The sequence below is a fragment of the Drosophila novamexicana genome, unplaced genomic scaffold, assembly GCF_003285875.2.
Source record: "Drosophila novamexicana strain 15010-1031.04,08,12 unplaced genomic scaffold, DnovRS2.1 tig00000434-arrow-pilon, whole genome shotgun sequence".
NCBI lineage: Eukaryota > Metazoa > Arthropoda > Insecta > Diptera > Drosophilidae > Drosophila > Drosophila novamexicana.
This window is the reverse complement of record NW_020824802.1, coordinates 2,709,306-2,723,561: the sequence shown is the minus strand read 5'-3', so window position 1 is coordinate 2,723,561 and position 14,256 is coordinate 2,709,306. Positions and strand designations below refer to the sequence as shown.

Genomic DNA, 14,256 nt, shown 5'->3' with positions numbered 1-14,256 from the left:
CAACAAATATTAGACCAATACCCAGAGAGCGGAATCATACGTCCTAGCATTCCGAGTATGCCTGTGTATGATAAAAAAGAAAACAGGTGACTTGCGATTGTGCTTTGCTTTCCGGAAAGTGAACAAGGTATTAATAAAAGACAACTATACGTTGCCATTGATTGATGATATTTTAGACAAGCTCATCTAAAAACGGTATCAGGGAAAACAAAGCTATTGTGTACAGGGACAACATTATGGATGCAAGCAGAGATATTGAGGAACAGTTAAAAGTTTTCGAAAGGTTAGTTCAAAAATAACTCGAGTTACGTTTAGACAAATGTGAATTTTAAGCAATTTATCAAAGATTTTTTAATTTTGTTATCATAAAATTTAGATTGAATTACATTGCGATGCTAGTGCTCTTGGCTTTAGCACCGTGCTAATGCAAATACGAGAAATAAAAGAAAGAAGAGAAGATTTAATACCCTCTACCTTTTCATAATGCTCTAAAGCACAGAGAAAGTTGTTAATGCAGAGTATGGTTAAGATATCTTGAAAAACAAAAAAGTTTTCCATACAACAACTTAATTTTCGACCGATCGATTTTATGACAGCTATATGATATAGTTGTCAGATGTAAATAAGATTTTGCACATATTTAGGGAACATAGTGAATCTTATAAATAGCGAGTTTGGTCAAGATATGTTGAAAATCAAAAAAGTTTTCAATTTAACTTCATTTTCGACCGATCGTTCGTCAGGCAGCTTTATTATATAGCGCTTAGATATTAACAGGATTTTGCATATATATGAGAAGCAGAGTAAAATTAAAAATGCCGAGTTTGCTTAAGACATCTTGATAAACAAAAAGTTTTTCATTTAAGAACCCTCATTTCGACCGATCTTTACTATGATATATATGATATAGTGGTCCGATCTAGCTGGTTCCGACATATGTACTGCGTGAAGCAAAGCAAGTGTATAAAAAGAGGGAGGCGAGTGGTATCCAATAATTAATTTTTCTAAACGAACATCTGAGGTTGAGTCAAAGAACCACAGAACTGGAACTTACTTACAAGGAAAACGTTTTAGAATTTTTACAGATTGTAACTCTTTAAGATTTACGTTAAACAAAGTCGAACTGAATCCTAGAATTGCCAGGTGGGATTTAGAATTATAAGACTTTGATTACGAATCATCCCACAGAGCTGGAAACATATTGCAGCATGTAGATGCTCTTAGTAGATACTCGAATATTTTATTAGAAGTTACAAATAGTTTTGCACCTTAATTACAAAAAATAAAAAACGTTTCGACAAAAATGAACACAATATGTTTGAAATGCGAAGCGGGATTGATTATAGAAAACGAACGTTGGTAGGTTACTGTTGTGCATTCCAGAGCATAAGGAAAAACAGGTGTTGCATAAGTATTATAATGAGAATATAGGAGATGATGGAACCGATTTTAAAGAACTATTGGCTAGGGAATGCTTAAGAGGTATACAGTAATCATATTGAAAAATGTGTCGCATTTGGACAAAAAAGATGCAAAGCTGATACTTTTTACATAGTATACCCAAAGAAGATAACCGTTTTGAGTCAATACATATAGATCATTAAGGACCGGTAGCTACGGAAAGAGCAAAGAACAACATATTTGTGGTAGTGGACGGTTTTACCTAGTTTGTCAGGTTGTATACTACCGAAACAACAAACAAACAAAAAAGACGTCATTAAAGCAACATGAAGATTAAATGCTTGGTTTCAGATAGGGACAGTTGTTTCACATATAAGGATTTTAACATCAAACACATAAAAATAGCAACAGGCTCTCCACAGGCAAACGAACAGGTTGAGTGTATATCAAGGAATCTATATCCAATGTTCGCTATACTTACAGAGCCAAGAAATTGAATCCATTGGAATTCGGTGATCCAACAAGTAGAGCATATTTTGAACCAAGTACGGTACTCGGGAGCTCCCGACTAGGGAAAAAAGGAAATAAATAATAAAAAAAAAGTTCCCTTGGCAGGGTTCGAACTCGCAACTGACCGCATTACTTGCTGTCGAATCTACTCAACAGCCACACCCAAAAAAAAAAAAAAAAAAAAAAAAAAATACTTTCCCCGGTAGGGCTCGAACAGACACATGTTGTGCGACAGACCGCACTACTTGCTATGCCTATACTCAGCAGCCACACCAACAATTAAGTACTTATGATAAAAAAGGAACTAAAACAGCATTACAGAAAAAAGTCGCAATTACCATGCTGTAAGAATGCGAAGCAGACGCGCATGAATGTGTGTGTGTACAAGTATACCGAAATTCTTCAAGCTGCTGCCCCATTCAATTGCGCAGTTGCATATAACTTTTTTTTTTTTTACCGATCTTTATGAAATTTTCTACAGTATATCTTGTTGTACCATAGAATATTTGTGTATTCTGAAAAAATCAATTGCATTTAAATTGTGGCTTAAATTGGTTGGCAATAAAAGTTGGATTATTAACTTGATTTATAGCTCTGGGATGGTAGCGGGGAGGTGGCGATAGGTATGAAATGAAAAATACTTGAAATATCTATAATATTCTAGAAGCAACATATGATGTTTGGTGACTCTAGCTCTTATTATTTACAATAAATAGGATTTTAATATCGATTCTTATCGATTTAAAATTCGATTAAATTCAAAGTCTCCAGCTCTTATAGGTACTGATATCCTTGCGTTCATACATAGGGACAGACGGACAGACAGACATACGCACATGGCTAGATCGACTCGGCTATTGATGCTGATTAAGAATATATATACTTTATGGGTTCGGAGATGCTTCCCTCTGCCTGTTACATACATTTACATTTTGCACAAATACTATATACCCTTTTTACCCATTTTCTATGGGTTCAGGGTATAAAAATAAGTGAGAGGTCTAGTCGGGAGTAGTCCCGGACTAGGGGATACTTTTCAATGTAGATCTTATTGCGCTTTAGAATATCCGTGTTCTATCAAATCTGATTACTTCTTGTCTCGCTCACACATGTGCAAAGTTTGCCAATTTCTCTTTTGGTCTGTAAGCATAAAATGAGCACATAGTCGCTATCGAACATCAGAATAAAAAACCGCATCAAGACTATTTCGTGTTTGATTTTGGCAGCAACATTTGTCTACTACATTTTCAAATAAAAACTATGCTGTTTCATATGTCTATTTCGAATCAGCTCGTCTTCCTAGTCAATAATAGCTATTTTTTTTTTCGAAAATTCCTTCATCAAATATAAAATTAGTGAAAAAATATGTCGTGTCCAATAAAAATAGGACTAAGTTTATACAATGCTGATATTATTTATATATATTATATATATATATATATATATATATATATATATATATATATCTTATCTTATATATATATTATTATTATATATATATATATATATATATATATATATTGTTATTTATCAATACGTATATGTGAAAATGGTATTTGATTAGGTTAAACAAAGATATATTAAAGGTAATCGTCTAAATCGTTGGATAAAGTTCTTGTGGGTCATGTTCTGTAGCAATAGGGGTACTAGTCATATTTGACTGAGTACTGCTTGTCCCTGCGATATCTAAATTATTAATGCTTCTGATATTTCTAATTGAAGTTGTTGACTTATCGGAGTTGGGTTTTCTAGCTGAGCCACGCAAGTTATTATTCCCTGTAGATGCTGGCTCTTCATCCTCAGAACATTCGACACTGGATATTGAAAAATTATCCTTTAAGAGAAATGAAAACGTTCAGAAAGAATGATATAAGTGAATCAAAGTGTAACGTTTTTTCTTACCGCCTCCCTTTGTGCTTTGTAGCCCAGTAATTTAAGCTTGCGTTCTTCTCTCATACGCGTAAGTCTCATTAAAAGAGTATAATGTTGTTCCACCCGATATAAACAAGTCTTGCATATAGTTTTGGGTAATGGATCTGTGGGAGATATCTAAAAAAAAATATGTGAATGAGTTTTGAACCTTTAATATATATATTTATGTTGATGTGCTTACAGTAATAGGCAAATAGCCATTGATTTTTTCGACAAGACATAAACGCTGGCCATGGTCTCCATAGATGTGTATAACTGTTCTATGCATTTCTGAGCAAAGGCGGCAAAGAAATCCAGAAATACACGCCTTTTCAATACTTCCCATAACTTTAATTGTATCAATATAGTTGTTGTTGTGGGAATCAAGATATATGGTCAAGTAAAGAAATTATGCAGATTCATATACACATTAGAATTTATCATATATACTAACTGTTACTACTTAATACGTAAAGAACTCCCTAAATGTCAAAGTACTGCATTCTCTAGTGCTCTCACACGCATTTGTTTTGCTCACAATCGCAAGGTTGCTTTTCGATAGATAATTTGTTGTAGTGCTTTTAATATCGATATAATATAATCCTTTACGATATTTAATAATTTGTATTGCATTTGGTAATATCACCACTAACCATACAATGTATAGACATACCAAATGGCACTCGAAACAAGAAAAATCGAAACGAGGCGACCCCAATGGTACCTGCGACCATTTTAGTGTGCCCAGACAGAGTAAGACTGCTGAGAGTGGCAGCCGAACGCCGGCCTCAAAAGCCGAACGTTCGGCATGAAGCCGCATCTCGCTCAGCGCACAACGTCGCGGCTGATGATGCGTTTTCTTAATATATGTAAGTATGCCATTTTTATATCATTATAGCCCAAAAACATATGTGTGTATGCATGTGCCTCGCTCATTGCTTTGCGCACTTTCGTCCATCTCTTTCTCCCTCCCCAAGATCAACAAACATTCCTATGTTTGTGTTGTGTGGATGTGCGCACAAGTAGATCGCGGTGTTTGTCGCGAGCCAGAGGATATTTCTTCAATTGTGTGACTTTTGTGTGTGTGGTAGCAATAGGCACCCACATTTAAATGCTCTATTATGTATTTCTTCGTCCAGTCAGGCATGATGAGAAGAATTTGATCAAATTTTATTTAATACACAATTAATTGACCTAAATGAAATATTTAAATTTATTTTATATTTACTGTAGGGACCTATTTTGCTTAAAATACAAAAATATCTAAGTCGTATTTCTGCAAGGGTAATTCATCGTCGGCTTGACGAAGAATTTAAGAAAAGACCAAAAATTGGCGCACACTCTTTCAAGTAAGCAGTTGTGTGAAATTATTAAAGGGTTGGGCCTGTTCATGTGCAAAATTGCTATTTTCAATGCTTGTTGTAGGGGTAAGGGTACCTGATCTCTGGCATGTGGGCATGGTCACTTTTTGGGTCGGCCAACCACGCACACTAACACACTTTTCTATATGGATGGAAGCATTAATGCGCTTGTGTGCGTGTTGGTTTCCTGCCTGCCTGCCCGATGCAAATTTGACAAAATTTGAAGTTTTTGGCATTTGTGAATTTCGATCTCTACACACACACATATACACACTCACAAATGTGTGCGAATGAGCTGATCAAGGGTTTGTCGTGAGACAGAGATATTTTTATCAATGGGTGCGTAAATTTGGGCGACTGGCACGGTCTTTGTTTTTTTTGGCATGCCTGCGGTGGGCTTGCAGCCGCAAAAGGCACAAATGTATAAAAAGGCAATGAAAATGGTTAATTGCCTGTAATAAAACCCTTTAACCTAAAATTATAATAATGCCAATAAAAGATAACATGCATTTTTTCGGGGAGGGAGAAAGAGATGGACGAATGTGCGCAAAGCAATGAGCGAGGCACATGCATGCACACATATGTTTTTGGGATGTAATGATATAAAAATGGCATACATACATATATTAGGAAAATGCATCATCAGCCACGACGTTGTGCGCTGAGCGAGATGCGGCTTCATACTGAACGTTCGGATTTTGAGGCCGGCGTTCGGCTGCCACTCTCAGCAGTCTTACTCTGTCTGGGCACACTAAAATGGTCGCAGGTACCATTGGGGTCGCCTCGTTTCGATTTTTCTTGTTTCGAGTGCCATTTGGTATGTCTATACATTGTATGGTTAATGATACCACCTACCATTCAATGCAGAGATATACCAAACAGCTTTTTTATCGGATAACGATAAGTCGCGAGCATTTTAGTGTGCCCAGACAGAGTAAGACTTCTGAGAGTGGCCCAATGTTCAGTATGAACGTTCTCGCTCAGCGCACGACGTCGCTGCGGCTGATGCTTTTCCTTAATATATGTCTGTTTGCTAGTTTTAAATCCTAACAGCCCAAAAACATATTGGTGTATGCATGTGCCTCGCTCTCACTCATTGCTGTGCGCACTTGTGTGCATCTCTTTCTCCCTGCATAGCTTCCCACAAAACCCCGAGATCTACAAACATACATGTTTTTGTTATGTGGATGTGTGCACAAGTAGATCACGGCGTTTGTTGCGAGACAAAGGTTATTTTTTCAATTGTGTGCCTTTTGTGCCTGGCGTATCAATAGCCACACACACATTTAAATGCTCCATCATGTATTTCTTCGTCCAGTCAGGCGTGATGAGAAGAATTTGATCTAAATTTTTTAATACACAATTTTATTTTATTTTATACACAATTAATTGACCTAAATGAAATGTTTATATTTATTTTCTGTTTACGGTAGGCACATATTTTGCTTAAAATATTTATGCAAGGATAATTCATCGTCGGCTTCTAAGAATTTTCAGAAAAGACCAAAAATTGACAATGTTCAATTTTGGCGACTTGCTGCTTGTGCACACGCACACTCTTTCGAGTGAGCAGTTGCGCTGGGCTTGCGGACGCAAAAGGTACAAATGTGCGAACAGGCACTGAAAATGGTATGGATCCAGACGCAAACCCCTTAACCTAAAATAATAATAATGTCAATAAATTCATTAAAAGGTTACTTGCATTTTTTTTCCATATCAAAGAGCAAACGAGCGACAAGTGCGATCCACCTGTTTCATGCAAGCCCACTGCAGGCATGCCAAAAACAAACACCGTGCCAGTCGCCCAAATTTACGCACCCATTGATATATCTCTGCCTCACGACAAACCCTTGATCAGCTCATTCGCACACATGGGTGTGTGTGTATATGTGTGTGTGCATAGGGCTCGCAATTCCCAAATGCCAAAAACTTCAAATTTTTTCGATAAAAAGGGCCATTTGGTATGTCTATACATTGTATGGTTAGTGATAAAATTTAATTCAATACAACAAAATTATTATTATTCACAAATGTGACATTTTTGAAAATGTGTAAGAAATGTGGACAGTGGAGAAAAGCTCTCAAAAGAGAAATTTCTCAGTTGAGAGTGATTGACGTGTTTTACTTGTGCTCCAAGATTTTTATATATTTTTGCGCTTTAATCCTGCTTTTTATTTATAAATTTTGAATTTTTTGGTGCTTTATTTGAAAAGCTTTTATAAATTAATCTTTGCATATGCAAGTAATAATTACGTCGTGCTGTAGGAAACCGTGCACGTTCAAGCAGGCTGATGATTCTGCACTGCCGCAATTTGTTAATTTCTGGCTGTGTGAGAATATGATGCATGCTAAATGTGCAGGTCTCACTGGGCGTGATTGCGACAGGATCGCTGCAACTGCCAAGTAGGGCTGCGGCGGCTTGCGTTGGTCGTGCCCAGAATGCATCGACAAACAAATTGATTTCTCCAGAATGTATAATTCTGTGAGAAATTAATTCTTAAAATTGAATAATGCGGCTAAGCAGCTCTCGAGTAATTTTGACTCGAGTTTTGAGTTGCTTGGCAAATACAAATTCGAGTCTCCAACCAATCGGCTCCGGTTGGAGCCTAAACTTTTGCAATTGCCCTCTACGTATGTTCAGACACCTATGCCTGTCTTGTCCCTTCCTAGCAACTTGGATTTACCTCCAATGCTGTCTTTATCGCCTTCTCCAAGCGACTGCCCAATTACCCCTGTTTCAACCCCGATAGTAGTCCCAGTAGAGCCCGTACCTGATCCGGTCCCATTTATCCAAACTGCCCCGTCAGCTCCTGGCCGCAAAGGTAGACCTGCGCGCAATCTTGCCCAGATTGTTAAAAACAATCATGGTGCCTCTTTAGCTCCTCCAACTCCTGTCTAACCTACAGCCCCATCAGCGCCTACTTTAACGGTTGTTGCCCATCGTAGGCAAGTTTTTGTGTCTCGACTTTCGTCGGACACCACTTCTGATTCATTGGCAGCCCATATTGCTAGCAAATTTACTGCTAGCGTGTTAATAACCAAATTTAATTTCTCCACCCCTCGTGAAAATCATCATTCAAACTAAATCTTTTACATGATATGTTCCCAATCATTTGTGACCCCAAATTTTGGGCTCCACACATGATTGTTCACGAGTTCAAGCCTAAAAAGCGTAACCAGCCTGCCACCCTTCCAGTCCCTTCAATATTTCTGCCCCAAAAACTGACTTCATCTTTTGACCAAATCTTTCTTCATTATCAGAATGTCAGAGGTCTTATTTCAAAGCTTAAAAATCTTTTCATGGCCAGCGCTTCCTTCGACTCCGATATAATAACATTTTCAGAAACATGGTTAAATTCAACCATATCTTATTTTGATGTTTTTTCGAATAGTTTTATTTTGCATAGAAATAATCGGCCGACTCGTGATGGTGGGGTGTTAATTGACGTTAAAGCCACTCTCCAGTCGGAACTTTTCTCTTTTAGTACGCCTACTGACGCTGAGATTGTCTCAGTTAAGGTGTCTTTCCTACACGGAATATCTATATTACATGCTCTTATGTCCCTCCTTCTTCTGATTTTCAAGTTTATATGAAACATATTTCTTGTATTAGAACACTTGACCTTGTTTTGTTAACGACTAATATATTACTAATGTGTCTAGGTCTCCTCCTTTATCTCTTCCTGAGGATGTTTATCATCCTATTGTAGAGATTGCAATGCTCAATTGTAATCCTTTCATTTCGTGCTCATCAGCCAATAAGCCCCGCCGTTGCTTTCGCATTCATTGCTGAATCAGCTTATTTATGCAACCGATTAGTCTTTCTTATATGACTCGGTTGATATAAATACTGCTATTAATTTTTTTTATAGCACCCTAAACTCCCTCTTAGATGTGTGTATTCCTAAGTCAATTCCTTCGACTACTTTTTCCAAACCACCCTGGTTTACTCCTAGATTATCACATCTAAAAAATTTAAAATCGAAATATTTTAAAAGTTGTAAAAGTCTGGTTCGTGTACATACTTGACTAAATATTCCATAGCCAAGTCGAACTTCTTTCTTCTGAATTCTCAATGCTATGAGAATTATCTAACTCGTTGTAAAAGGCAATTTGCCCAAAATCCGAGACAGTTTTATAAATTTGTCAACTTGAAGCGTAAATCTTCAAGTTTGCCATTTTCTCTTTCTCTCGGTATGGATAAAGCTACCAATGACTCTGATTCTGCTAACCTCTTTGCTAATTTTTTCCAATCAACTTACTCTTCAGTCTGTCTTTCCTCTAGTTCTATACCTCCTCCCATTATTTCACACTCCTCACTCCTATTAGCTACAAACTCTTAATAATCTTCTTACTCTCCTGGGCGTGACAATATTCCTAATTGTCTGCTTAAGGAGGGTAATTCTTCCCATCCTTATTCATTGCTAAAGCTATTTAATCTATTCCTTGAATCTTCTGTCTTTCTATCTCATTCCTCTCCACAAGAAAGGTGGAGAGTCTGATATACAAAATTACAGGGGCATTGCAAAACTGTTCGCTATTCCTATATTATTTGAAAAAATAATCACTTCGAATTTGCAGCATTTCTGCAAATCAGTTGTTTCCCCTGCTCAATCGGTCAACTACTACCAATCTGCTAAAGTTTACTTCCTTGGTAAATGATGCTTTCCTTTCGAAAATGCAAACTGATGTTATTTACACTGACTTCAGTAAGCCGTTTGACTCTGTGCACCATGACATTTTAATTCTTAAACTTGACCGAATAGCTTTCCCTCCGTCTCTTTTGATTTGGATTAGCTCTTATTTAAAATGTAGGACCTAAACAGTAATGCTGAGGCTGACTACCTCGAAACGGGTTCACGTTACTTCTGGTGTACCTCAAGGTAGACCTTTACTCTATACTCTTTTTATAAATGATCTCCCCTCTGTTATATCACATGCCCATGTACTCATGTATGCGGACGATGTGAAACTTATTCTATCATACACTAATCCCCTACATCATTCTCGTCTTCAAGACAATTTGAACGCTATGCAACTTTGGTGTTCGGCCAATCATTTGCATCTGAATTGTTCAAAATGTATGTTTATGACATTTAATCGTACTACACCTTATCTTGTCAGTTATACAATCGACAATATCCCTTTGCAACGTATACTAACAGTTAAGGATCTAGGCGTTCTTTTTATTCCCTTGCAGAGGGTATTATAATTTTGTCGTGAAATGTGTAACTCATAGAAGGATTACCTGCGACCCCATAAAGTATATATATTCTTGATCAGCATCAACAGCCGAGTCGATAGAGCCATGTTCGTCTGTCTGTTTCTATGCGAACTAGTCTCTCAGTTTTAAAGCCATCTTAATGAAACTTTGCAAAACTCCCTCTTTCTGTTGCACGCAGCACATATGTGAAAACCAGCTGGAGCGGACCACTATATCATATAGCTGCCATAGGAACGATCGGTCGAAAATTAAGTTTTTGTATGAAAAAACATTTTGTTTATCAATTTATCTTGCCCAAGCTCGGCATTAACTATTTTCCCTGTGCTTCTTAGATACGGGCAAAGCACTATAAGCATTATGAAAAGGTTGGGTCTGCAAGGGTATTTGATCTTCGGCGTGCCGAAGATAGCCTTTCTTTCTCGTTGAATTTAACTCTGTTCCAATCTTCACATAGATACCATTTTTAATGAGGCAAAAGGTGTACTTGGATTCATTAAACTATGGTCTAAAGAGTTTAACGATCCTTTTATAACGAAACTTCTGTACATCTCTCTTGTTCGCCCTATCCTTAAATACTGCTCTTGCATCTGGTCTCCGCAGTATAACAATAGCCAGGATCGTATTGAATCTGTTCAGAAGCAATTTCTGCTTTTTGCCTTACGAGGTTTGAATTGGGACCCTAATCTTCGGTTGCCATCATATCCCAGCAGGCTTCTTCTTCTTTACCTTCCGTTGTTAACCAACCGTAGGACAATTCTCGGCGTTGTCATTCTACATAAGTTGATTATTGGCGACATAGATTCTCCTTTTCTCCTAGGGCGTCTTTAATGTTCTGTTCTGGCTAGACCAACCAGAATTTATCACCCCTTATTCCTATCTACGTGCACAACAGACTACACTATGCACAATCCTTTTTGCGTGCGTTGTAAAAATTATAATAGTTTGCATTACGTTTTTTTTTACCGAACTTTCTCTACCCCTAATAAAATCGTTGCTTTATGTATACCTGTCCATTCCCAGTTATGAGCAGGGGCATAGCTTGCCGGACAGGCTGTAAATTTTCCCCCACCGGGTCGGTGATTTCCCATTACTTTTCTCTTTGTCCTATCTACTTAACACTCTTTATATCTAGCTTATATTTTTTTACTTTATTAACAATATTCTTACTTTCTTGGTTCCTAGTAATTGTATTTTCTTAATTAATATAGCAAATTAATGTTATTTTTAATTTTACTTAAGAACACTTATTTCCTACTTACACCCTTCTGCTTAGATGTAGGCTCTAATAGCGTCACTGACAAAATTAGCTGTAAAAAGGGGCACAGCTGGCCGGACTGGTAAATGATTATGCTATTTAGAAATTTGTGTTCTTTAACTAGCATATAATTTCATTATCTATTGTATAATCTATTGAATAATGAGGAAGGCACTCGTTTTGTCCACCATTAATAAATAAATGAACAAATAATCAATCATTTTAATTTATGGCTATGCAAACTTTTGTTCTTAGGTATTTGTTTTGTGCTTGTGCTTCGTATGCAGGCAATACTCTAAAAATATAGTTCATCCTCGTGCTTCTTTTCAACCAGCACTAAAAACCTGACCCTGGTTAATCATAGCAAATTCAATTCTAACTGGCCAAGTTAGAGACGGAGTGTGCATTTCTGTTCAGCTTTGGACTTAATAAGTTTTGTTTTAAATGTTTTATTTTTAAATGTCTCTGTATCGAAGACATATTTTTTATGTGTATTTTTAGAGACAAATCCCCTGATTTGATATTTGCGTTGGATTCGTTCAGCATCCGTTGTGCAGAGGATATGAAACTGTGTTTTAACTCCCATTATCATTGAAAATTCGCTTCTTTTCATAATGAGAACGGGTCACAGTGATATTTATATTAATTTTTAATAGTCAACAAAACGAATGTCTTTCTCATTATTTAATACATTATACATACAATATGAAAATTAAATGCTAGAAGTCTAGTTAGAGGACACAATTTTCAAATAGCATCACCGACCGATGCAGATGTATTATTTACCAGTCCGGCCAGCTGTGCCCCATTTTACAGCTAATTTTGTCAGTGACGCTATTAGAGCCTACAGCTAAGAAAAAGGGTGTAAGTAGAAAAAAAAGTGTTAAGAAAAATTAAAATAATCTTAATTTGCAATATTATTTAAGAAAATACAGTAAACACGAAAAAAGAAGGGAAGAATTTGTCAATAAAGTAAAGCAATGTAAGCTATTGAGTGTTAAGTAGGTAAGATAAAGAGATAGTAATGGGAAATCACCAACCCGGTGGGGGAAAATGTACAGCCTGGGCGGCAAGCTATGCCCCTGCTCATAGCTGGGAATGGTCAGTGAGTTCCCGAAGGAATCCGAACAGGATTGCTTCTGAACAGATTCAATACGAACCTGGCTATTTTCTGACTGCGGAGACCAGATGCAAGAGCAGTATTTAAGGATAGGGCGAACAAGATAGATGTACAGAAAAAGGATCGTTAAACTTTTCAGACCATCGTTTAATGTCTAAGTACACCTTTTGCCTCATTAACAATGGTATCTATTTAAAGATTAAAACAGAGTTTAGAAACAAAAAGAACGCATAGATCCTTAACTATTAGTATGCGTTGCAGTGGAGTATTGTCGATTGTATAACTGACAAGATAATGTGTAGCACGATTAAATGTCATAAACATACCCGAGCAGGAAAGTTCCATAACGTTCAAATCGTCTTGTAGACGAGAATGATGTAGGGGATTGTGTATGATAGAACAAGTTTCACATCGTCTGCATACATGAGTACATGGGCATGTGATAAAACAGAGGGGAGATAATTTTAAAAAGAGTAAAGGACCAAAATGACTACCCTGAGGAACACCAAAAGTAACGTGACCTGATTAGATTAGTAGTCAGCCTCAGCATAATAACTAATCCAAAGCAAAAGAGATGGAGGGAAAACTATTCAGTCAAGTTTAAGAATTAAAATGTCGTGCTGCACAGAGCCTTATTGAAGTCAGTTTAAATGACAGCATATTGCATTTTTGAAAGAAAATCATCATTTACCACGGAAGTAAACTCTAGCAGATTGGTTGTAGTTGGCCGATTCTTTACGAATTCATGTTGAACACGGAAGACAACTGGTTTGCATTGAAGATTCAGAAAAAGGAAGTTCGACTTCGCAATGGAATATTAATCCAAGTCGGTAATCGAATCTAGCATGCAATCTATAAAATCATGCTGTGCTGAGGATACTAGATAATTTTCAGCAGGGAATAATGACCAGGAGATGTTCGGTAAATTAAAATCATCTAAAATAAATAGGTTATTATTACGCACGAGTGAAGAAACTTCTTTAAAATAAGTAATATGTTTCATATAAACTTGAATATCAGAAGAAGGAGGAACATAACAGCATGTAATATAGATATTCCGCGTAGGAAATACCGATTATATCCGAATCGAAGGAAGAGCTAGCCATAAAAAGATTATTAAGTTTGGAACCTCTCACATTTTAGTGATGAATAGAGACTTTGTAGGAAGACGAAGTTATTTTTTTTGGAGCAGAAACAGTGCCCTGCATTAATGGGGTTGGAAGGGTGACAGGCTAGTTTAGCTTTTTTGCTTTGAGCTCTTGAACAATCATGTGTGGAGGCCAAAATTTGGGATCACAATTGATTGGGAATATATCATGCGAAACATTATTTTTGAAAGATGATATTTTACGAGGAGTGAAGAAATTAAATTTGGTAATTGACACGCTAGCAGAAGATTTGCTAGCAATATAGGTTGCCAATGACTCACAAGTGGTGTCAGATGAAAGCTGTAAAAGTAGGAGCTGACGGGGCT

General features: G+C 36.9%; 1 protein-coding gene across 1 annotated transcript; it reads right to left on the bottom strand.

Annotated features, from left to right (window-relative positions):
- Positions 1-3,466: 3,466 nt before the first annotated feature.
- LOC115760379 lies at positions 3,467-4,333 on the bottom strand. Its single transcript, XM_030701675.1, has 4 exons — positions 4,277-4,333; positions 4,025-4,170; positions 3,814-3,960; positions 3,467-3,745 (listed from the first exon to the last, which is right to left on the bottom strand). The coding sequence occupies exons 2-4, from the start codon at positions 4,166-4,168 to the stop codon at positions 3,506-3,508; spliced, it is 531 nt and encodes a 176-aa protein (XP_030557535.1). The 5' UTR covers positions 4,169-4,170; positions 4,277-4,333; the 3' UTR covers positions 3,467-3,505.
- Positions 4,334-14,256: the final 9,923 nt, after the last annotated feature.

Bases quoted from the DNA above. Each gene is read 5' to 3' on its own strand.
- LOC115760379 (XM_030701675.1), bottom strand. From the start codon at position 4,168: ATGGGAAGTATTGAAAAGGCGTGTATTTCTGGATTTCTTTGCCGCCTT. The intron at 3,961-4,024 runs GTAAGCACATCA...ATTTTTTTTTAG, and splicing joins ATGGCTATTTGCCTATTACT to ATATCTCCCACAGATCCATT. The intron at 3,746-3,813 runs GTAAGAAAAAAC...TTTCTCTTAAAG, and splicing joins ACAAAGCACAAAGGGAGGCG to GATAATTTTTCAATATCCAG.